Genomic DNA, 24,707 nt, shown 5'->3' with positions numbered 1-24,707 from the left:
TGCCATGAGTTGCTGACTCTCTAATACCATTGTTGTAAATAAGACTTTGTTCTTTAGGAATTCAGCTTGTTTACTTCCTAACTACCTGTACAGCTAATTTACTTCAATGGGAGTGTGCTGATTAAAAATGCCTGTAATAGTGTGTTTAAGTCAGGGTTAGTTTTGGCTCTGAGAGAGAAAAACAAAATACCGTTGGCTTAAAGAGGACAGGAAAGGAGAGTGACATTTGCATCATGGCGGAATGAGCTCTTCCCTTAGACTCTCCCCTCTAAGATACAATAGAAAGAACATGCATAAACCAACAGAGGACATTCACACAACACAATAGACATCTGAGAGACCCATGCAGCCATACGTCTGAAGGTGGAGGTTCTGGACTCCCCTCAAGGAAGCTGAAGGAGGTCAGACGATCTCCTATCCGTACCTGGTACTGACTTAGGGCATGGCACTGCATGCAGCTCTGAGAGGGGATGGAGGGGGGCGGCTCTCTGTGGGAACACCTTTGCTCTCTGAATGGCCTCCCAGCAATGGGAAACCTCCACACAGAGGATGCTAAGCTATTGCAGGTGTGTCTTCAACAACCCAGCACCAGAGGAGAGCAGACAGCGAGAGCAGAGCAAGAACAACCCCAGGATCACACACACAAAAGAAAACGCCCCATCCACACCCGACGCACCAGCTCGGATTGTCAACCAGAGCAAGGGACCCCTGCCAGAGCACCCGTGCATACATTACTAAAGCAGCAGCTTAAAGCAGGCAATGGCAGATGGGCCCTGTCAGCACTGATTCCAAAGGACAGGCACAGAGGGCAGAGATCACAGCAGGCTCAGGATACAAAGCTCTTGCGATGTGCACACACCTGCTCCCACCCAGTGGAATCTGCGAACAGATACTACCACTATGTGAAGGCACAAATCCACACCATCAAATAACATGAGGCGGTATATTAATACTGCAGACCAAGAGGAAGATGATAAGCACCCAGAAGTCAGTCCTGAAGGCACAGAAGTTTACAATCTAAGTGACAGAGAAGTCAAAATAGCTCTGAGAAAAACTCGGTGAGTTACAAGAAAATTCAGAAAGACAATTCAATTAAATCCGGAATAAAATTAACGAACAGAGAGAATTCTTCACAAAAGAGATTGAAACTATGAAGAAAAACCAATCAGAAATGTTGGAGATGAAAAACAATGAAGGAGACAAAGAAAAATCTGGAGTGCTTGAATAACAGAGCTGATATTATGGAGGACAGAATTAGAAATTTGGAGAAGAGAAATATAGAAATGTTTCAGATGGAGGAGGAGAGAGAACCAAGACTAAAAAGAAATTAAGAATTTCTCTGAGAAACCTCCTACTCAATTAGGAAATGCAACATAAGGATTAGAGGTATTCAAGAGGGAGAAGAGAGGGAAAAAGGAGCAGAGAGCTTGTCCAAAGAAATAATAGCTGAGAACTTCCCAAACCTAGGGAAGGAGCTGGAATTACAAGTAAAAGAAAGCTAATAGAACTTCTAATTACATCAATGTAAAAAGGTCTTCTCTAAGGCATCTAGTAGTAAAACTGGCAAAAGTCTATGACAAGTAATATTAAAGGCAGCAAGGCAGAAGAAAATAACCTAAAAAGGAACCCCTATCAGGCTTTCAGCAGATTTCTCAGCAGAAACCTTACAGGTTAGGAGAGAGTGGAATGGTATATTTAAAATTTGGAAAGAGAAAAACTTTCAGCCAAGAATACTCCATCCAGCAAAAATATCCTTAAGTATCATGAAGAAATAAAAACTTTCCCAGATAAACAAAAGCTGAGGGAGTTCATCGCCTACAAGATACCAACCCCTACAAGAAATGAACAAGAAGGCCCTCATACCTGAAAATAAAAAGTTTACAAAGCTTTGAGAAAGGATAGAAATAGACAAAATCAGAAAATTGCAGCTCTCAGAACAGGTTAGCAAACTATTATAACATTAAAGATAAAGGGAAGGAAAACATCAAAAATAACTATAATTTCATCATTTCAACCACAGACTCAAAACACAAAATGGAAGAAGTTGTGACAATAGTAACTTAGAAGGGGAAGAGGAGAGGGATGGAACCAGCTTAGACTAAGGAAATAAGAGACTATCAGAAAATGAACTGTCTCATCTACAAGATTTTTTATACAAACCTGACAGTAACCTCTAAACAAATATCAGAACAGAGACACAAATGATAAATAAAGAGAAAACCATCATAGAGAACTACCAAACTGAATTGGCAGTCTGAAATACACAGGACGAGAAACAAGGAAAATTCAGAACAACTGGAAAACAAGTGATAAAATGACAGCATTAAGCCCTCATATATCAATAATCACTCCTATTATAAATGGATTGAATTCTCCAATCAAAAGACTCAGAGTGGCTGGATGGGTTAAAAAACAAGACCTTAAAATATGCTGCCTCCAGGAAACACATCTCAGCTCTAAAGACAAACACAGGCTCAGGGTAAAGGTATGGAAAATGATACTCCAAGCCAATGGCAAACAAAAGAAAGCAGGTGTTGCCATACTTATATCAGACAAAGTAGACTTCAGGATAAGAAAGGCAGTGAGAGACAAAGAGGGGCAGTATATAATGATAAAAGGGACACTCAACCAAGAAGATGTAACACTTATAAATATATATGCATGCAACACAGGAGCACCAAAGTACATAAAGCAACTATTAACAAACCTAAAAGGAGATATTAACAACAGCACAATAATAGTAGTGGACCTTAATACCCTGCTTACATCAATGGATAGATATCCAGATAGATAGACAGAAAGTCAACAAGGAAATAGTGAAATTAAACAAAAAACTGGACGAGATGGACTCAGTAGGTATATGTAGAACGCTGCATCCAAAACCAGCAGAATACACATTCTTCCCAAGCGCACATGGAACATTCTCAAACATAGACCATGTATTTGGAAACAAGGCAAGCCTCGGTAAATTTAAGAAGATTGAAATTATCTCAAGCATATTTCCTGACCATAATGCTGTGAAACTAGAAATCATATGCATGAAAAAAGCTGGGAAAGTAATAAATATGTGGAGACTCAATGGCATGCTACTGAACAACCGATGGATCACTGAAGAAATTAAAGGAGAAGTAAAAAAATACCTGGAGACAAATGAAAATGAAAATACACCATACCAACTCATATGGGATGCAGCAAAAGCAACCCAAGAGGGAAATTCATAGCAATACAGGCCCACCTTAACAAACAAGAAAAATCTCAAATAAGCAATCTTAAACTACACCTAACAGAATTGGAAAAAGAGAAACAAACAAAGCCCGAAGTCAGCAAAAGGAGGGAAATAATAAAAATTACAGCAGAAATAAATGAGATAGAAACAAAAAAAAAACAATTAAAAGGATCAAGGAAACTAATAGCTGGTTCTTTGAGAGGATAAACAAAATTGATGAACTCTTAGCCAGACTCACTAAGAAAAAAAGAGAGAAGGCTCAAACCAATAAAATTAGAGATGAAAAAGGAGAAATTACAACAGATACCAGAGAAGTACAAAAGATTATAAGAGAATACTATGAAAAAGTCTATGCCAACAAATTGAACAATCTAGAAGAAATGAATACATTCTTAGACTCATACAACCTCCCAAAACTGAATCAATAAGAAATAGAGAATCTGAATATACCAGTCACAAATAAAGAGATTGAAACAGTAATCAAAAACCTCCCAAAGAACAAAAGTCCAGGACCAGATGGCTTCTCTGGAGAATTCTGCCAAACATTCAAAGAAGATTTAGTACCTATCCTTCTCAAGCTATTCCAAAACGTTGAAGAAGATGGAACACTTCCTAACACATTTTATTGGGTCAACATCGCCCTGATCTGAAAGCCAGACAAGGACAACATAAAGAAGGAAAATTACAGGCCAGTATTGCTGATGATATAGATAGAAAAATCCTGAACAAAATATTGGCAAACCAGATACAGTAATACATTAAAAGGATCATAAACCATGATCAAGTGGGATATATACCACAGATGCAGGGATGGTTCAACATCTGCAAGTCAATCAATGTGATACACCACATTAACACAATGAGGAAGAAAAACCACATGATTATCTCAGTAGACGCAAAGAAAGCATTTGATAAGATCCAACATCCGTTTAGGATAAAATCTCTCAATAAAATTGATATAGAAGGAAAGTACCTCAACATAATAAAGGTCATATGTGACAAACCCACAGCTAACATCATACTCAACAGGGAATATCTGAAAGCCATCCCTCTGAGAACAAGAATAAGACGAGAGTGCCCATTCTCTCCACTTTTATTCAACATGGTACTGGAAGTTTTGGCCAGAAAACCGTAAAAGTCCTAGAAGAAAATATAGACAGTACACTCTTTGACATCAGCCTTAGAAGCTTCTTTTTGAATACTGTGTCTACTTGGGCAAAGGAAACAAAAGAAAAAATAAACAAATGGGATTTCATCAGACTAAAGAGCTTCCGCAAGGCAAAGGAAACCAGGAAGAAAACAAAAAGACAACCTACCAACTGGGAGAAAATATTTGCAAATCATATATCCAACCAGGGGTTAATCTCCGAAATATCTAAAGAACTCACACAACTCAACAACAAAGAGATAAATAACCTGATCAAAAAATGGGCAGAGGATATGAACAGACATTTTCCCAAAGAAGATAGACAGATGGCCAGTAAACACAAGAAAAGAAGTTCAACATCACTAGTCATCAGGGAAATGCCAATCAGAGCTGCACTGAGATATCACCTTACACCCATTAGAATGGCTATAATCACCAAGATAAAAAATAACAAATGTTGGAGAGGATGTGGAGCAAAGGGAAACCTCGTATACTCCTGGTGGGAATGCACATTGGTGCAGCCACTAGGGAAAACAGTATATAGATTTCTCCAAATATTAAAAATAGAAATACCATATGACTCCATTATCCCACTACTGGGTATTTATTCAAAGAACTTGAAATCAACAATTCAGAGACTTATGTGCCCCTATGTTCATTGCGGCGTTCTTCACAATAGCCAAGATGTGGAAGCAACCCAAGTGCCCATTGACTGATGAATGGAGAAAGAAGATGTGGTATATATATATATACAATGGAATACTGCTCAGCCATAAAAAAAGACAAAATCGTCCCATTCGCAGCAACATGGATGGAACTTGAGGGCATCATGTTAAGTGAAATAAGCCAGACAAAGGAAGATAAACAAACACATGGGTAAAGAGAACAGATTAGTGGTTACCAGAGGGGAAAGGGGTTGGGGGTGGGCATAGGGTAAAGGGGTACATTTGTATGGTAACTGACAAATAATAATGTACAACTAAAATTGCACGATGTTATAGACTATTATGACCTCAATAAAATAAAATAGACAGGAAATTATTTCTCTTGTAAAAATCCAGAGGTAGACATCTAGGGTTGACATGGTACTCCAGAGTATCAGGAAACAAAGCTCTTTTCTTCCTGTTGCTCCAACATTTTTAGCCTCCATTCTCATGCTGAAGCCATCAGGCCTGTATTCCAGCCAGGAGAAAGAAAGGGAAAGAAAAATGATATTCCTTCCTTTAAATACTTCTCAAAAGTTACATGTACATTCCCCTTCCATCCTATTGACCATACTTAGTCACATGGTCACACCAAGCTATGTTGCCAGAAAGGCTGGGAAATATAATCTTTATTCTGGTAACTACATGCCCATCTAAGTTAGGGTTATATTTTAGAGGAAAAGGAAAATGGATTTCAGAAGATAGCTAGTAGTCTCTGGAGCATAATTAGCCATTTCTCTTTTTTCATGTATTGCTTTTTTTCAAAAATTATATTGTATTCTGGGCAACACTTCAAAATTTTACTTCCCTTTTTGTTCTTGCTTACTGAACGTTCCAGAAACAATTTTGATCATGTTAATCTCCTGATCAAAAAGTTTTCATTGCCCTTAAGAATAAAATCTAAATTCTCTTAGCATGGTCTTTCAAAACAGTATTGGCTCCCAAACAACTTTTCAAAGCTTGTTTTTACCTCTTTTCCTTATAAATTATATAATCAAAACCATATACTTGCTCTATGTCTTAGATGTTCAGTTGCTTTCCTGACTGCATTCTTTTCTTATGTAGTCGCCTTTACCTAAAATGCCTTTCTCCTTCCATCTCAGTGTGTATCCTAGCTTGCTGTCTTCTAACACCCAAATCATTTGTTACTTTACTCCAGAGTTCTTCCATGATCCTCCTAGCTGGAAGTAGTTTCCCTCCTTGAGTATTTATACTTCTTTATCTGTCTTTCTCTTATAGTGTAATTCTTGTACTTTGTATGACATCTATTTTGTACATATTTTTTTTAACTCCAGCTTAAATCGGCAGTTTCAACTCCAGTAATAATGCCTTTCACATAGTATATGCTTGAGAGGTATTTTAAAATATTTTTTGTCAACTTCCTGTCTGTATAGTGTGTTAATGTCCCTCTCTAAGGTTCCAGTGATGCTACTGCTGCAGAGCGCTCAGCTCAACTACAAGACACAAAGATTGAAAGCCTGCCAGACGCTCAAGCCACTGAACAGAAAGAGGAGATCCATAGTAAGAGCGAACTTCCTAAGGAAGCCTGGGCTGAAGATAAAAAATCTTTGCAGATAGATATTGCAGGTAATGGGATTGAGGTGGGGAGGGGTATGTATGTGTGTGTGTGAGAGGGAGAGAGAGGGAGAGAGAATGCCTATGTCTGAGTTTCCGTTTAATTCTGATGAGAATATAGCCTCACAATTTAACAAGAGATCCATTTTTTCTTTTATTTATTTTTTACCTTCTTATGCAAATCAGTGCTACTTTGTCTATGTGGGTATACATATTGATTTGTAAAATAGTCATTATTTCTGGGAAAAGACATTGGCAACTTAGAAACAGTATTCCAAATAAATAGCTAAGGTGATAATATTAGAAGTGAAGTATCATATGTCAGTACTGAAACAGGAAAAATCTAAAACTTAAAGTTTTTTTTAAAAAAATCTAAAACTTAAAATGCCTAAAGGCATTTGTCTGTGACAAAGACAGAATCTTAAGACAAACTTCAAAAAAATTACAGTAAAAAAGAGCCAAGATCAAATCTATTTATATTTACCCACGGCCCCCTTTTTCTAACGTAAAAGAAAAGCATATAAGACATAAGCCATTACTACCAAGGTCTCAAACTCTGCCTCTCAGAGGAAGATAGAACAGTACCCAGGTAAGGAAAGAAAGGAGTCAAGGAGCTGATCTATCCATATTGTACTTTGAAAATAGTCCCAGTGGAGCTGCTTACATCAAGATAAGATAGATAAGATAAATGATTTTCCACAAGGATGCCAAGACTACACAGTGGGGAAAGAACAGTCTCTTCAACACCTGGTGTTGGAAAACTGTATATCCACGTTCAAAAGAATGAAATTGGACTCTTACCTTTTACTGTGTATAAAAATTAACTCAAAACAGATCAAAGATCCAAACCTAAGAGCTAAAATTATAAAACTCTTAGAAGAAAACAGGAGAAAGGCTTTATGATACTGGATTTGGCAGTGATTTCCTGGATATGACACAAAAAGCATAGGCAGCAAAAGCAAAAGTAATAAAATTATACTACATCGGAATTAAAAACTCTGCATCAAAGGATACAGTCAACAGAGTGGAAAGGCAACCTATGGAATGGGAGAAAATATTTGTAAATCGTGATAAGTAGTTGATATCCAGGTTATATATAGAACTTCTATAACTCAACAACAACAAAGAAACCCAGTTTAAAAATGGGCAAAGGACTTGAATAGACAGTTCTCCAAAGAAAATATATAAATGGCCAACAAGCTTATGAAAAGATGCTCAATATCACTGATCATCAGAGAAATGCAAATCAAACCACAATGAGATACCACTTCACACCCATTAGGATGGCCAGTATCAAAAGAACAGAAAATAATTGTTGGCAAGGATGCAGAGAGATTGGAACCCTTGTGCACTGTTGGCAGGAATATAAAATGGTGCAGCCATTAGGGAAAATAGTATGGGAGTTCCTCAAAAAGTTAAAAATAGAATTACCATATGATCCAGCAATCCCACTTCTGGCTGTATATCCACAAGAATTCAAAGCAGGATCTCAGAGATATCTGCACACCCATGTTCATTGCAGCATTATTCACAATAATCAAGATATGGAAACAACCCAAATATTCATCAGCAGATGAATGGATAAAGAAAGTGTGGTATACACATACAATAGAATATTAGGCAGCCTTAAAAAAGAAGGAAATCTTGTCATGTTCTACAACATAGACGAACCTCGAGGACATTGTGCTAAGTGAAGTAAGCTAGTCAAAAAAGGACAAATACTCTATATTCCACTTATGAAGCATCTGAAGTGGTCAAAATCATAGAAACATAAATTAGAAAAGTAGTTGCCAAGGGCTGGAGAGAGAAGGGAGGGATAATTAGTGTTTAGTGAATATAGAGTTTCGGTGTTACAAGATGAAGACATTCTAGACATCTGCTATACAACAATGTGAGTATATTAACACTACTGAACTGTGTACTTAAAAATGATTAAGATGATAATTTAATGTTGTTTTTTTTGTTGTTAGTGCTGACGAGTCAGTTCTGACTACTAGCAACCCTGTGTACAGCACAGCTGAACCCTGCCCAGCCTTTTGGCAGTGCTCTGTTGCTATTCATAGGGTTTTCATGGCCAATTTTTTGAAAAGCGGGTGGCCAGGTCCTTCTTCCTAGCCTGGAAGCTCCACAGAAACCTGTCCACCAGCTGGGTGACCCTGCTGGTATTTGAAATACCTGTGCCCTAGCTTTCAGCATCACAGCAACATGTAACTGCCATAGTATGACACCTGATAAACGGGTGATGTGGTTCCCTGACCAGAAAATAAACCTAGGCCATAGTGATGAGAGCACCAAATCTTAACCGCTGGACCACCAATGTACTTTTTACCACAATAAAAAAAAGAATGTATAAGATGAAAAAGCAGAATATTGCAAGTCTGCAATGGGTAGTGTAGGTGACATACCTTGGAAAAGAAAGATGGAATTATTATCTGTAAAAACACTTTCTAGAAGACAGAAGAAAATTTTCTCTAAATATTTTGCACTCTGAATAATTATAGAAGACATGAAATAATTAAATAAAAGTTGAGATAATAATGAGATGTAAAGAGAGATTTAGGAGATCAGAAAAAAAATTGAAGGGAAAAAATTGTACCAATTAAGAGAAAAAGGAGATTATAGCAATTGGAAAAAATAATAATTTGAGGACTGACAATGAAAATCCAACACAATGCTATCTATTGGTGTCTCTAAAGAAGATAAAAAAATAATAAAATGTATAAGGAAAACTGAACCTGCAATTTAAAAGGATATTCCAAGTCCTAGGAAAAAATTATATGTAAAAATCAACACCCAGACGTATGTTGGTGATAGTACTAAATTTCAAAGAAAAAGAACAAATTGTATAAACATCCACACAGAAAAAACAGAAAGAAAAACAGCAAAGGGACAAGCAGAAGAAAGGGAGGTTAAAGGAAGTAAAAGTGAGCTGATTTCATCTTTAAAGTTGATAAATCAAAAAATACATGTGTAAGTATGGTATTTAAAATTATAAAAGTTACCTCTAAAAGAGTTAAAATAAAACCATAAAACATCCAAAATATTTCGAGAAATGGTAGGAGTAGCAGATGGGTAGAGGGAGGAAAAAGGAAAACAAAGTAAGTTTGTAAGAACAGAAAAAATACCATAAAATGAGAGAGTGGAGAGCATATACGACTATATAAACAAACATATATGCAATAATTTCACCTATTTAAAAAAAGCTTCTCAGGTTAGGTTATAAAACAAACTCAGTTACATGCTATATAGGAGACACTGAAAATAAAACAACTCAGAAAGGTTGAAAGTAAAAGGAAAACTAGAGACAAAAAGAAATTCAGAGGCATGATATTAATATAGATGAGATTAAATTCTACACCAAAAGTGTTGGCAGGAATTAAAGAGGAGTATTTTTATACTAATTTTCAGTCCACAATGAGGCTATAACACATAAATCTTTAAACATGAAATAGAATAAAAAATAAATGAGATGAAAACTGGGAGCACCATCAATAAGGAAGTTTTTATTGCCTTAAAAAAGAATGAAGATCTAGAAATGAAAAGATGTGAAAACAACTCATGATATATTGTTAGGCAAAAGATGCTTAAGAGTGGAGAGGGGAATTTACTTTTGAGAGTAAAAAGTGCAAAACAGGCCATAAACTAACAGAAAACCCTAGAGGACCTTCAAAGAGAAATGAACAATATGGAATAGTAGTAGGGAGCTTGAAGACACATACTTAGCTCGTGATAGATCATAGGAATGAAATTTAGAAAAAAGCAAAGTTAAAACATCTGGGAATAATGCAAATAATGAGGTTAATCTAAGAGATATATGTAAATAAAAAAATTTTAAAAAACAAACCTTCCAGATTCCCATAGAATGTTTTTCCAAATAGCTTTATTGATATATAATGCACGTATCATACAATTCACCCAAAGTGTACAGTCACTTGTTTTTATGCTATTCACAGATATGTGTAACCATCAACAGTTAATTTTAGAACATTTCATCACCTCAAAAAGAAACCCTATATACCCTTTAGCTATCACCCCTTTACCCCCTCATCATCCCGCTCTCAGCCATAAGTCAACCACTGATCTACTTTGTCTCTATAGATTTCCCTATTCTGGGAAATTGAATCATACAATATGTAGACTTTTGTGACTGGCTTCTTTTCTCTCAGAGTGTTTTCAGGTTCATCTAAGTTATAACATATATCAATACTGTATTCACTTAAAAGCTGAATAATATTCCATTGTATGTCTGTACCACATTTTGTTTATCCATTTGTTTGTTGATGGACATATGTGTTGTTTCTACCTTTTGGGTATTATGCATAATGTTTCTATAAACATTTATGTACAAGGTTTTATATGGACATATGTTTTAATTTCTCTTGGGTATATACCTAGGAGTGGAATTTCGGGGTCATGTGATAACTATATGTTTAATTGTTTGAGGAACTGTCAGACTGTTTGCCAAAGTGGCTGCACCATTTTTAAATTCCCACTAGCAGTGTATGAGGATTCCAGTTTCTCTAGAACCTCACCAACACTTCTTACCATCTGACTTTTTTATTTAAGCCATCCTACTGGGTGTAAACTGGTATCTCATTTTGCTTTTGATTTGCATTTCCCTCATGACTAATGATGTTGAACATCTTTTTGTGTGCTTATTAGCCAACTGTATATCTTCTTGGAGAAATGTGTATTCAGATCCTGACCTGGTTTTTATTTGGGTTATTTCTCTTTTTATTGAGTTGTAAGAGTTCTTTATGTATTCTAGATACATATTCCTTATCAAAATGTTGATTTGCAAATATTTTCTCCCATTCTGTGGGTTGTCTCTTCACTTTCTTGATGATGTTCTTGAAAGCACAAATGTTTTTTAACTTTGATGAAGTCTAACATATCTGTTTTTTCTTTTGTTGCTGCTGCTCTTGGTGTCATATCTAGCAGTCCTTTGCCAAATCCAAGGTCATGAAGATTTAACTCTATGGTTTCTTCTAGGAGTTTTATTGTTTTAGCTTTACATTTAGGTCTTTGATCCATTTTGAGTTAGTTTTTGTATATGATCTCAGGCAAGGGTCGACCTTTATTTTTTTGCCATGTGGATATCCAGTTGTCCCAGCACCATTTGTTAAAAGAACTGTTCTGTACTCGTTGAATGGGTGAGGCACCCTTATTGAAAATTATTTGACTATAAAGTATGGGTTTATTTCTGGACTCTCAATTCTCTTCCAATGATCTGTATGTCTATCCTTGTTTCAGTGCCACACTGTCTTGATTACTGTTAATGTGTAGTAAGTTTTGAAATTGGAAAGTGTGAGTCCTCCAACTTTGTCTTATTTTTCAGGATTGTGTTGGCTATTCTGGGTCCCTTACAATTCCATATGAATTTTGGAATCACCTTGGCAGTTTCCACAAAGAAATCAGCCAAGATTTTCATAGGGGTTGTGTTGAATCTGTGATCAATTTGGAGAGTATTGCCTTAACAGTCTTAAGTCTTCCAGTCCATGAACATGGAATGTTTTCCATTTATTTAGATCTTCTTTAATTTCTTTCCACATGTTTTGTAGTTTTCAGAGTAGAAGTTTTGCACTTCTTTTGTTAAATTTATTCCTAAATATTTTAGGTGTTTTGATGCTGTTGTGAATAGAATGGTTTTCTTAATGTCATTTTGTTTGTTAATTGCAAGCTTATAATAATACAAATGATTTTTTATATTTATCTTTTATCCTGCAACCATGCTGAACTCATTTATTAATTCTAATAGTTTTTAATGTATTCCTTAGGATGTTCTAGATATAAGATCTTGTCATCTGTGAAATATAGTTTTACTTCTTCCTTTGCAATCTGAATGCCTTTTTTTTTCCCCCCTCATTGCCCTGGCTAGCACCTCCAGTAAAGTGTTGAGTAGAAGTTGCAAGTGCAGACATCCTTGTATCTTCCTGTATAGGGGACAGACATCTTGTCTTTCATCATTGATAGCTGTGAGTTTTTCATAGATGCCCTTTATCAGATTGACAAAGTTCCTGTCTATTCCTAGTTTATTGAGTGTTTTTATCAAAGGGCATTGGATTTTGTCAAGTGCCTTTCCTGTGTCTTTTGAGATGATCAAGCGAGTTTTATTTTTTATTTTAATATAGATTGAATTTTGGATGTTGAGCCAACCTTGATTTTTGGATATTGAGCCAACCTTGCATTTGTGGGATAAATCCCACTTGGTCATGGTGTATAATTCTTTTTTTTATGTTGCTGAATTTAGTTTGCTAGCATTTTGTTGAGGATTTTTTTGTCTACTCATAAGAGATATTAGTCTCTAGTTTTCTTGTGATATCTTTGTTGGGTTTTATTATTAGGGTAACCCTGGCCTCATAAAATCAATTGAGAAGTATTCTGTACTCTTTATTTTCTCGAAGAATTTATGAAAAATTCATATTAATTATTTAAACGTTTGGTAGAATTCAGAGGTGAAGCCATCTGGGTCTGGACTTTACTTTCTAGGTCAGTTTTCAAATTATTAATTCACTTGCTTTAGGTCTATTCAGATTGTCTGTTATTTCTTGAATCAGTTTTAGTAGTTTGTGGCTTCTAGGAATGGCATTTGTCCATTTCATCTACATTATCTAACACGTTGGCATACATAGTTCATGGTATTCCTTTATATGTAATCCTTTTTATTTCTGTAAATAAATAAAATTTATTTATTGGCAATAAGTTGGTACTAATGTTCCCTCTTTCATTTTTCTTGTAAGTCTTCTCATTTTTTTATTGGTCAATCTAGCTAGAAGTTTGTCGATTTTCTGGGTCTTTTCAGAGAACCCACTTTTGATTTTAATTATTTTTCTCTTTTTTTGATTCTCTATTTTGTTAATTTGCACTCTAATCTTTATGATTTTCTTCCTTCTGCTCACTTTAGTTTTAGTTTGCTCTTTTTCCAGTGTCTTAAGGTGGAAGTTTAGGGTTCTTTTACTTGAGATCTTTCTTCTTTTTTCTTTTTAATTTTTATTGAGTTAATGATAGGTTACAATCTTGTGAAATTTCAGTTGTACATTATTGTTTGTCAGTCGTGTTGTAGGTGCACCCCTTCACCCTTTGTGCCCACCTCCCACCCCATCTTTCCCCTGGTAGCCACCAATCTGTTCTCTTTGTCTACATTTTTAAATTCCTCATGAGTGGAGTCATACAGAGATTGTCCTTCTCTAACTGGCTTATTTCACTTAACATAGTTCCCTCAAGGTCCATCCATGTTATTGCAAATGGGACGATTTTGTTCTGTTTTATGGCTGAGTAGTATTCCATTGTATCTATATACCACATCTTCTTTATCCAATCATCTGTTGATGGGCACTTAGGTTGCTTCCATGTCTTGGCTATTGTAAATAATGATGCAATAAACATTGGGGTGCATAGGACTTTTGGAATTGCTGACTTCAAGCTCTTTGGATAGACACCCAGTAGTGGGATAGCTGGGTCGTATGGTAGTTCTATTTTTAATTTTTTGTGGAATCTCCATACTGTTTTCCATAGCGGCTGCACCAGTTTGCATTCCCACCAGCAGTGTCTGAGGGTTCCTTTTTCTCCACAGCCTCTCCAACATTTGTTACTATTAGTTTTAGATATTTTTGTCATTCTAACGGGTGTAAGATGATATCTTACTGTAGTTTTGATTTGCATTTCCCTGATGATCAGCGATGATGAACATCTTTTCATGTGCCTATTGGCCATCAGTATATCTTCTTTGGAGAAATGTCTGTTCATGTCTCCAGCCCATTTTTTGATTGGGTTGTTTGATTTTTTGTTGTTGAGTTGTGTGAGTTCTTTGTATATTATGGATATTAAGCCTTTGTCAGATATGTGACTTGCAAATATTTTTTCCCAGTTAGTGGGTATTTTTTTGTTTCAATCCTGTTTTCATTTGCCTTGAAGAAGCTCTTTAATCTGATGGAGTCCCATTTGTTTATTCTTTCTCTTGTTTCCCTTCTGAGAAGACATGGTGTCCAAAAAGATCCTTTTAATACTGATGTCAAAGAGTGTACTGCCTACATTTTCTTCCAGAAGCCTTATGGTTTCAGGTCTCACCTTTAGGTCTTTGATCCATTTTGAGTTTATTTTGGTGAATGGTGAGAAAGAATGGTCAATTTTCATTCTTTACATATGGCTTTCCAGTTTTCCCAGCACCATTTGTTGAAGAGACTTTCTTTTCTCCATTGTATGCCCTCAGCTCCTTTGTCGAAGATAAGCTGTCCATAGATGTGTGGTTTTATTTCTGGGCTTTCAATTCTGTTCCATTGATCTGTGCACCTGTTTTTTTTTTTTACCAATACCATGCTGTTTTGATTACTGTAGCTTTGTAGTATGTTTTGAAGTCAGGGATTGTGATGCCTCCCGTTTTGTTCTTTTTTCTCAGGATTGCTTTCTCAGTTCGGGGTCTTTTGTTGCCCCATATGAATTTTAGGATTCTTTGTTCTAATTCTGTAAAGAATGTCATTGGGAATCTGATTGGGATAGCATTGAATCTGTAGATTGCTTTAGGTAGAATCGACATTTTAACTTGTACATGAAATGTCTTTCCATCTCCTTATGTCGTCATCCAATTCTCTCAGAAAAGCCTTGTAATTTTCATTTTATAGGTCTTTCACTTCCTTAGTTAAATTCACCCTGCGGTATTTTATTCTTTTTGTAGCGATTGTGAATGGTATTGTGTTCTTGAGTTCTTTTTCTGTTAGTTCGTTATTAGAATATAGAATGCTACTGATTTATGCAAATTTATTTTATACCCTGCAACTTTGCTGTAGTTGTTGATTACTTCTAAAAGTTTTCCAATGGATTCTTTGGGGTTTTCTATATATAAGATCATGTCGTCTGCAAACAGCGAGAGTTTCACTTCTTCCCTCCCTATTTGGATTCCTTTTATTCCTTTTTCTTGCCTGATTGCTCTGGCCAGGACCTCCAGTACTATGTTGATCAAGAGTGGTGATAGAGGGCATTGTTGTCTCGTTCCTGTTTTCAAGGGGATGGCACTCAGTTTTTGCCCACTGAGTATGATGTTGGCTGTGGGTTTGTCATATATGGCCTTTATTATGTTGAGGTAGTTCCCTTCTGTGCCCATTTTGTTCAGAGTTTTTATCATAAATGGCTGTTGGATCTTGTCAAATGCTTTCTCTGCATCTATTGAGCTGATCATGTGGTTTTTATACCTCACTTTGTTGATGTGGTGTATCATATTGATTGATTTGGGGATGCTGAACCATCCCTGTGTCCCTGGTATGAATCCCACTTGATCATGCTGTATGATCCTTTTGATGAATTGCTGAATTCTGGTTGCCAAAATTTTGTTTAGAATTTTTGCATCTATGCTCATCAGTGATATTGGCCTGTAGTTCTCTTTTTTTGTGGTGTCTTTGTCAGGTTTTGGTATCAGCGTGATGTTGGCCTCGTAGAATGTGTTAGGAAGTGTTCCATCCTCCCTAATTTTTTGGAATAGCTTGAAAAGGATAGGTATTAAATCCTCTCTGAAAGTTTGGTAAAATTCCCCAGGAAAGCCATCTGGTCCTGGGGATTTATTCTTTGGGATGCTTTTGATGGCTGTTTCAATCTCTTTCCTTGTGATTGGCCTGTTCAAATTGTTTGCTTCTTCTTGAGTGAGCTTTGGGAGATTGTAGGAGTCCAAGAATTTATCCATTTCCTCTAGGTTATCCATTTTGTTGGCATATAATTTTTCGTAGTATTCTCTTATAATCCATAGTACTTCTGTGGAGTCTGTTGTTATTTCTCCTCTTTCATTTCTGATTTTGTTTACTTGAGCTTTCTCTCTTTTTTTCTTTGTAAGTCTGGCTAGGGGTTTGTCAATTTTGTTTATCTTCTCAAAGAACCAGCTCTTTGTTTCATTGATCCTTTCTACTGCCTTTTTGTTTCAATAGCATTTATTTCTGCTCTGATTTTTATTATTTCTCTCCTTCTGCTGACTTTGGGCTTTGTTCTTCTTTCTCTAATTTGGTTAGGTGTAGTTTAAGACTTCTTATTTGGGATTTTTCTTGTTTGTTAAGATGTGTCTGTATTGCGATGAATTTTCCTCTTAATACGGCTTTTGCTGTATCCCATATGAGTTGGTATGGCATGTTGTCATTTTCATTTGTCTCCAGGTATTTTTTTATTTCTTTAATTTCTTCAGTGATCCATTGCTTGTTCAGTAGTGTATTGTTTAGTCTCCACATCCTTGTGCCTTTCTCAGCTTTTTTCTTGTAATTAATTTCTAGCTTTACAGCATTATGATCAGAGAAGATGCTTGTTACTATTTCAATTTTTTTAGATTTGTAGAGGCTCTCCTTGTTTCCCAACATATGGTCTATCCTTGAGAATGTTCCATGCACACTTGAGAAGAATGTGTATTCTGCTGTTTTTGGATGAAGTGTTCTATATATGTCTATTAAGTCCAATTGTTTTAGTTTTTCATTTAGCTCCACTATTTCCTTGTTGATTTTCTGTCTGGATGATCTGTCCATTGGTGTGAGTGGGGTGTTGAGGTCCCCTACTATTATTGTGTTGTTTTTAACATCTTCCTTTAGGTCTGTTAATAGTTGCTTTATGAATCTTGGTGCTCCTGTGTTGGGTGCATAGATATTTATAAGCGTTATTTCTTCTTGATGAAGTGTCCCTTTGATCATTATATATTGTCCCTCTGTGTCTCTCTTTACCTGTCTTATTTTGAAATCCACTTGGTCTGATATGAGAATTGCAACACCTGCCTTTTTTTCCTTGCTCTTTGCTTGGAGTATTGTCCTCCACCCCTTCACCCTGAGTCTGTGTTTGTCCTTGGGGCTGAGGTGTGTTTCCTGGAGGCAACAAATTGTTGGATCGTGTTCTTTAATACATTTTGCCACCCTGTGTCTTTTTATTGGAGAGTTCAATCCATTCACATTGGGAGTGATTATTGATGCATGTGGACTTAGTGCTGTTAATCTGTCGCTCATTATCTTGTTTTCCTGCGTTTCTTTTCCTGTTTGCTTTAGACTACCCATTTAATACTGCAGTTTCTTATGCTGGGTTTCTTAGATTTTTCCTTACTTATGATTTGTGACTCTGTTCTGTACTTTATTTTAGTGTCTACCTTGAAGTTTGTATTTAGAATCTCATGTATAATATAGTCTATTCTCTGGTGGTCTCTTACTTACTTGACCAATACTGATTTAGACCCTTTGCTCTTCCCCTCCTAAATAATTATTTTCATTTTTTATTTCAACTCATCTTATTAATTGGTAGTTAGAGTGCTAAGATCGTGCTTGTTTTGGTAGTTTCCTTACCTTTACCCTAATGCTATAATTGAATATTTGCTATCCTGTTCTGGTTCTATCCATTGGTCTCCCTAGTCTGTGGATTGTGTCCCCTTTCTCCCTTTTTTCTTTTTTCAGGTATGAGAGCCTTCTTGAGGATTTCTTGTAGTGGAGGGCTTTTAGTTCCAAATTCCCTTAACTTTTGTTTGTCTGGAAAAGATTTCATTTCTCCCTCATATCTGAAGGAAATTCTTGCTGGATAGAGTATTCTTGGCTGAAGATTTTTATCCTTTAAAGCTTTGAATATGTCACTCCATTCTCTCCTAGCTTGTAGGGTTTCTGTAGAGAAATCCACTGACAGTTTGATAGGGGCTCCTTTATAGGTTATTCTCTTTTTTTTCCTTACTTCCCTGAGTATTCTTTCCTTATCATTCCTTTTTGCCAACTTTACTACTATGTGCCTTGGGGTTGCTCTTTTTACATTGACAAATCTAGGAGATCTAAAACCCTCCTCTACACACATTTCTCCGTCGATCCCTAGATTTGGGAAGTTCTCTTCAATAATTTCATTAAGCACACTTTCTGCCCCATTTTCCTTTTCCATATTCTCGGGAATTCCTATGATCCTTATGTGCTTAATCCTCATTGAATCCATTATCTCTCGGAGATTTTCCTCATTTTTTTTAATTCTTAGTTCTCTTTCTTCCTCTGTCTGGTGCCATTCAGCTTGTCTATCCTCAATTATGCTAATTTTCTCCTCTATGTTGTCTACACGGGCATTCAGGGAATCCATATTCTGTTTTATCTGGTCCATTGTGTTTTTCATCTCAAGTAATTCTGTTTGATTTTTCTTTATGATTTCAATCTCTTTTGTGAAGTAACTGCAGAACTCGGCTTGTTTCTCTATCTTTCTCTCTACCTCATTGAGTTTTTTGATTATAGCTGCTCTGAACTCATTATCACTTAGTTTACCTAATTCGAAGTCCTCAGGACTTAATTCTATGTTTTTATTGTTTTCCTTCTGGTCTGGGGCTTTTATAAATTGCTGGATGGTAGAGGAGCGGTTTTTTCGCATGGTGGTAGAATTCGGTTGCAGTTACAGCCTGTCGCCACGAGATGGGGATCGAGAGCCACGTGTTATGAGCTCTCCGCCTTGGGGCAAGATGGCTGTGCCCACTGGCTTTGCCGGGGAAGAGGGGCTGTTACTCACACGCGCCGGTCTGGGTTCAGATCAGTTCTGTTCTCTAGTCTCCCAAGGCCCTTAATTTATGGTGTCCCCACAGACGGAAGCTTTCCCCCTGTCAGCGGGTCTCCACTGAACCAGCAGCAGGAGTCCTGGATGACCCTCCCCCCGCCCCCCGTCACATGGCCCCTCCCCCGCTCCTTCCCGACCGCCACCGCAGCAATCGCAGACTCTAGGGGAGGGAGCGATGTTCTCTCCTACTGTTCCAGCGCCTCCGAGGGTGTGAGCAAAGTTTATGATCTCCGCCTTCTTGGTATTATAGGTCTCTAACGAGCTGGCATTATGTTTATTCTCTGAAATTCAGTTCTTTCAATCTTTTGTTGTATTTTGGAGGGGAGAGAATCCCAGGTCAGCTCACCCTGCCATTTTGCTCCTCCCCTCTCTCCAATACTATGTTGAATAAAAGTGGTGTGACTGGGCATCCTTGTCTTCTTCCTAATCTTAGAGCATAAACTTCACCTTTTCACAATTGAGTATGATGTTAGCTGTGGGCTTGTCACATATGGCCTTTATTATGTTGAGATACATTCCCTCTATACTTCCTTTGTTTGAGAGTTTTTATCATAAATAGATATTGAATTTTGTCAAATGCTTTTTCTGCATCTACTGAGATGATCATATGATTTTGAACAGTTTGTTAATGTGGTTGATCACATTGATTGATTTGCAGATGTTGAATCACCCTTCCATCCCTGGAATAAATCCCACTTGATCATAGTGTATGATCCCTTAAAATATTGTTTAATTTGGTTTCCTAAGTTTTTATTGAGGATTTTTGCATCTATGTTCTTGAAGGATATTGGCTTGTAATTTTCTTGTAGGGTGGTTGTCTGGGTATCAGGGTAATGCTGGCTTCATAAATTGAGTTTGGAAGTGTTCCCTCCTCTTCTTTTTTTTGAGGAATTTGAGGTTTCGTAGTAATTCTTCTTTAAATATTTGGTGAAATTCACCAGTGAAACCATCTGGTCCTGACTTTGATTCATTGGGAGGTTTGAGAGTTTTATTTTTATTTTTGTATGTGAAAGCAGATCCCTTGTATCCCACTGTATTCTGGGGAAATTGCCTTAAGAATTCCCAGAGTATTTAATGAAAACTGCAGTTGCCAATAATCTGTAGTGTGGGTGGAAAAGATCCCACAGTTACAAGTGTTACTTTGTTGCATGTGTATGTCTTTGTTTCTGCCCATGACTTGGAACTCCAAAAATGTATATTGATCCCATATTAGTGTTTACAATTAGGGTTTATGACTGTAAGATATTATTACATCTAAAAATTCCTGTTTTGATGTAGAATAATGACTGTCAAAAAGTGAAGATGGATGAGGGTAAATTTTATATGTTGGGTGTATTTTACCCCAATAAAAAAAATTGGGGAAGAATGTAAAGATGGTTCACAGAAAGGAATTTTAAAAGGCTCCAAAATGGTTAAAGAGTTTCTTTTTTTGATTCCATCCATTTAATTACTGATGATGAAAATGAAGTCTTAAGTTTCTTAGCTGAAAATGGGGTTACCACTACCTATCTCTTAGTTTTGTCAACAAGATTGAATCAAAAGGAATAAAAACAAATATAGAGACATACCATAACACCACAGACATAGCAGGCAGTGAATACACAGCAGCTGCTGTTAAAATTCAGAGAACTCAAGTGCCTTCCTTGAGGTCCCACAGCCAGTCTGTGTCAGAGTCCAGCCCAGAATCCAGATCTTTGACCCTGAGTCTCTTCAACTCTTACCATGCAAGTCTGGCCACTAGGCACAGGCATGAATCCTTTGTGCAGGCAGTGAATTTTCTGAAACTTTATATAAACTGTTCTTTCCTTTGGTCTTTGTTCTATAGCTAAAGAATTAAGTATGAATACTCCTTCTGAAGGGAATGCAAATAGTTTGAAAGTCCTTCAAAATCTTTTTTTTCCTCCTTTTCAGAGTCTAGATGTCATTCAGAATTTGAAAATACTACCCATTCTGTCTTCAGATCAGCCAAGTTTTACTTTCATCATCCAGTGCACCCACCAAGTGATCAAGATTTTTGCCATGATTCGTTAGGAAGGAGTATTTTCATGAAGCATTCCTGGAAAAATTTCTTTCAGCATCATCCAGACAAACAAAGAGAATACATTTGTCTTCCTCCTCATCATCAAAATGTAGAAAAGACAAAGATGGATTATACCAAAATAGAGAGCCTCAGTATCAATGTAAACTTGGAAAACAAAGAAGCAATGCATACTTCTAAAATTGAGGCTAAAGAATATCCAAAGTTTGACAAACAAATTAATGATCCAAAAAGAGATCATAAGGTGACCGCAGAGCTAACAACTCAGCACACTGTGAGTTTGAATGAACTGTGGAACAAGTATCAGGAGCGACAGAGGCAACAGAAACCTCCTGAGTTCACTGGCAAGAAAGAACTATCCTTGGTGGAGCGACTTGATCGTTTGGCTAAACTTCTTCAGAATCCCATCACACATTCTCTCCGGCCCTCAGAAAGTACACAGGATGATAGCAGAGTGGAACGAGATGTTAAGGAATGGAGTGGTACACAGCAACAGCAGAAAAACAAGCTTCAGAAAAAGAAATGGTATAAAAGCCTAGAAAAGTGCAATAAAAACACAGGAGATCTTAAAAAAGGTAAAGTGCTTTCCACCCATCAAGCTAGGAGGTCCAATCAGATTAAAATTGAACAGATTAAATTTGATAAATATATTCTGAGACAACAACCAGGTTTTTACTATGTGAACAACACTTCTTCAGATTCTAGAGTCTCAGAGGAGAGTGAGATGCTCACAGAATCTGCTACCAACATCCTCTCCACCACCACTTCTCCTGCGGAATCAGACACATTGACCCAAACAGATAAAGAAGTGACTTTGCATGACAGGAGCAGCTCTATTTCTACTATTGACACTGCTCGATTGATCAAAGCTTTTGGCCATGAAAGAGTTTGTTTGTCACCCAGGCGAATTAAATTATACAGCAGCATCACCGACCATCAGAGGAGATACCTTGAGAAGCGAAGTAGGAAGAACAAGAAAGTTTTGGATACATGTCGTCCTCAAATAACTTCTGAGCACACCAGAAGGAAACACATCCAGGTACATGGCTACAGATTCCATCTGGCAATGTGACTGCCTTTTTTGTGGACTTTCTCATTAAGCTTTACACACAGGTGAAAAAAAGCCAATTGCCCTTTCCTCGCTATAACATTTCTTACCAACTGGAAAAGAGTGAGAAAGTGTAGTACAGTGCTATTGTGAGTTGTCATTCTTTTCATCACCACCCATTACGAATTACCCTTTGGATAAAGGGCTTTCCTGCTAAATTCTTCAGAATCTACAAAGTAGACCCCTGGCATAGGGGAGCTTCAAGTTTAGAATGACCTCCATTCTAAACAACGTTGCCTGGTTGTTTTTTTTTAATTTGTTTGTTTGGTTTTTGTTTGTTTACTCCTATCTTCCAAGAAATTTTGAGGTGCTTTTAAGCACATACAACACATACACATATATACATACACACATATATAAGTGATATAGTATGATCTTTTTTAAGTAAATGAAGAATTGGAATGATGGAAAATTAAGTTGAAGCCAGGGAGGGGTGAGCTTCAACATGATTTTAAAAAATAAATAATGAAGAATTGTGAGTGATGGGAAAACAAGTTGAAGCCAGAGGGGAGGTTAATAAACCTTGTGGATATAGTTGCTAAAAGTGAGTCACAAATTTCTCTTTATGTTTTCTAGCACTTAGTGTTGCTAGAATTTTGTGATCAATTACGTGAGTCTATAATATAAAAACAAATTTGCAAAAGCATTAAGCTATTTCTGGTACTGAGACCTAAGAGGAATTTCTCTCATCCATCCTCAGAAAGAAGGCAGCACAGTGTGACAGAGCCCTCAACCACGTCCTTACACTCATATGGCTGCTATGGCCTTAGTTTATGGAGTTCAGTAAAGGTGGATCTCGAGGGGCAAACAGATGCAGACCAGTACTTTAAACCAAGAATAAAATTTGGGGTGTCTAGAAAAGTGTTCTCCAAAGAGGGATACTTCCACAATAGTTCATTGGAGTATAGAAAGAAAAATATTAGATTTATGTTCATTTCTCTCAACCTTTTATAATTTATATTTTTGTATATCTCTTATAATAGTACAGTATTAATATATAGTTTATAAGTAAATACCTACTTTGGTAATTTGTGTTCAAAAATATTTCATCAATAGAACCACATGATCAAGAAATTTGGAGACCACTAGTCTAGAAAGGAGGCACAAGACATTCAGACAATTTACTATATATATTAATTCTAATAATAATAATAATTTTATAGTAATAATTCTATAATGTTAATAATACCATAAATAATAATTGAGATTTTGGTAGGTATTAAATGACAGTGGCAGTGGTTGCATATATAAATAGTACAGTATGACTTCTTTTTGAAGTGAAGAATTAGAAATGGCACAAACTAAGGCTTTTGTTCCATAGAGGAGATAGGGGGAAAGGATCCAGGCAGCGGGTTTTTTGTATGTGTGGTAAAATACATACACATAATATAAAGTTTACAGTTTTAACATGTACAACTCAGTAGCACTGAATACATTCACAATGTTTTACAACAATCACCACTATCTAGTTTCAGAACTTTTTCATCACCCCTGTGGAAACCTCATATCCATTAACCAGTCACTCTGTTCCCCCTTCCCACCAGCCCCTGACAAACACGAATCTACTTTCTGTCTCTGTGAATGTACCTGTTCTGGTTATTTCATATAAATAGAATCATACAATATGTGATTGTATGATTGTGTCAGACTTCTTTCACTTTAGCATAATATTTTTAAGGTTCATCCATATTCTAGCATGTATCAATACTTCATTTCTTTTTATGGCTGAATAATATTCCCTTGCATATATATACTACATTTTATTTATCCACGCATCCATTCATGGACATTTGGGGTATTTCCACCTTTTGGCTGTTGTGTATAGAACTGATATGAACATTTGTGTGCAAGTTTTTATTTGAACACCTGTATAGAGTTCTTTTGGGTATTTACGTAGGAGTGGAAATACTGAGTCATATGAGGATTCTGGGTTTAGCTTAGTGAGGAACTGCCAAGGTGTTTCCCACAGTGGCTGCACCATTTTACATTCCCACCAGCAAATGTCTGAGAGTTCCGATTTCTCTGCATTCACCACCACTTTTTACTTGCCCTTTTCTTTTTTTTTTTTTTGTCATCCTAAGGGGTATGAAAAGGTATCTCATACTCATTGTCATTTTGATTTGTCCTTCCCTTTCCCTAACAATGTTAAGCATCTTTTCATGTGCTTGTCAGCCATTTGTATATCTTCTTTGGACACATGTATATCCTAGTCTTCGTCCACTTTTTAATTAAGTTGTTTGTCTTTGTGTTTTTGAGTTGCAAGAGTTCTTTATATCTTCTGGATTGTAGGTCCTTATCAGATGTATAGTTTGCAAATTTTTGCTCCCACTCTCTGGGTTGTCTTTTCACTTACTAATTAATGCCCTTTGATGCACAACAGTTTACTTTTGTTGAAG

General features: G+C 36.5%; 1 protein-coding gene across 8 annotated transcripts in view; it reads left to right on the top strand.

Annotated features, from left to right (window-relative positions):
* The window catches only part of ALMS1 (ALMS1 centrosome and basal body associated protein), a 249,616-nt gene that overhangs the window by 186,842 nt on the left and 38,067 nt on the right, over window positions 1-24,707 (top strand). For 6 of the 8 annotated variants that reach the window (XM_070235326.1, XM_023618885.2, XM_070235329.1 and 3 more), the window contains 2 exons: window positions 6,494-6,664; window positions 21,077-22,242. In XM_070235326.1, the coding sequence (XP_070091427.1) occupies window positions 6,494-6,664; window positions 21,077-22,242 (1,337 nt within the window). The remainder of the gene's footprint in view (window positions 1-6,493; window positions 6,665-21,076; window positions 22,243-24,707) is intronic. The other 2 variants (XR_011425978.1, XR_011425977.1) reach the window with 1 other exon arrangement.

The sequence above is a fragment of the Equus caballus genome, chromosome 15 (assembly GCF_041296265.1).
Source record: "Equus caballus isolate H_3958 breed thoroughbred chromosome 15, TB-T2T, whole genome shotgun sequence".
NCBI classification, from domain to species: domain Eukaryota; kingdom Metazoa; phylum Chordata; class Mammalia; order Perissodactyla; family Equidae; genus Equus; species Equus caballus.
Note: the sequence above shows the minus strand (reverse complement) of the source record. Positions and strands in the feature narration are given on the sequence as shown.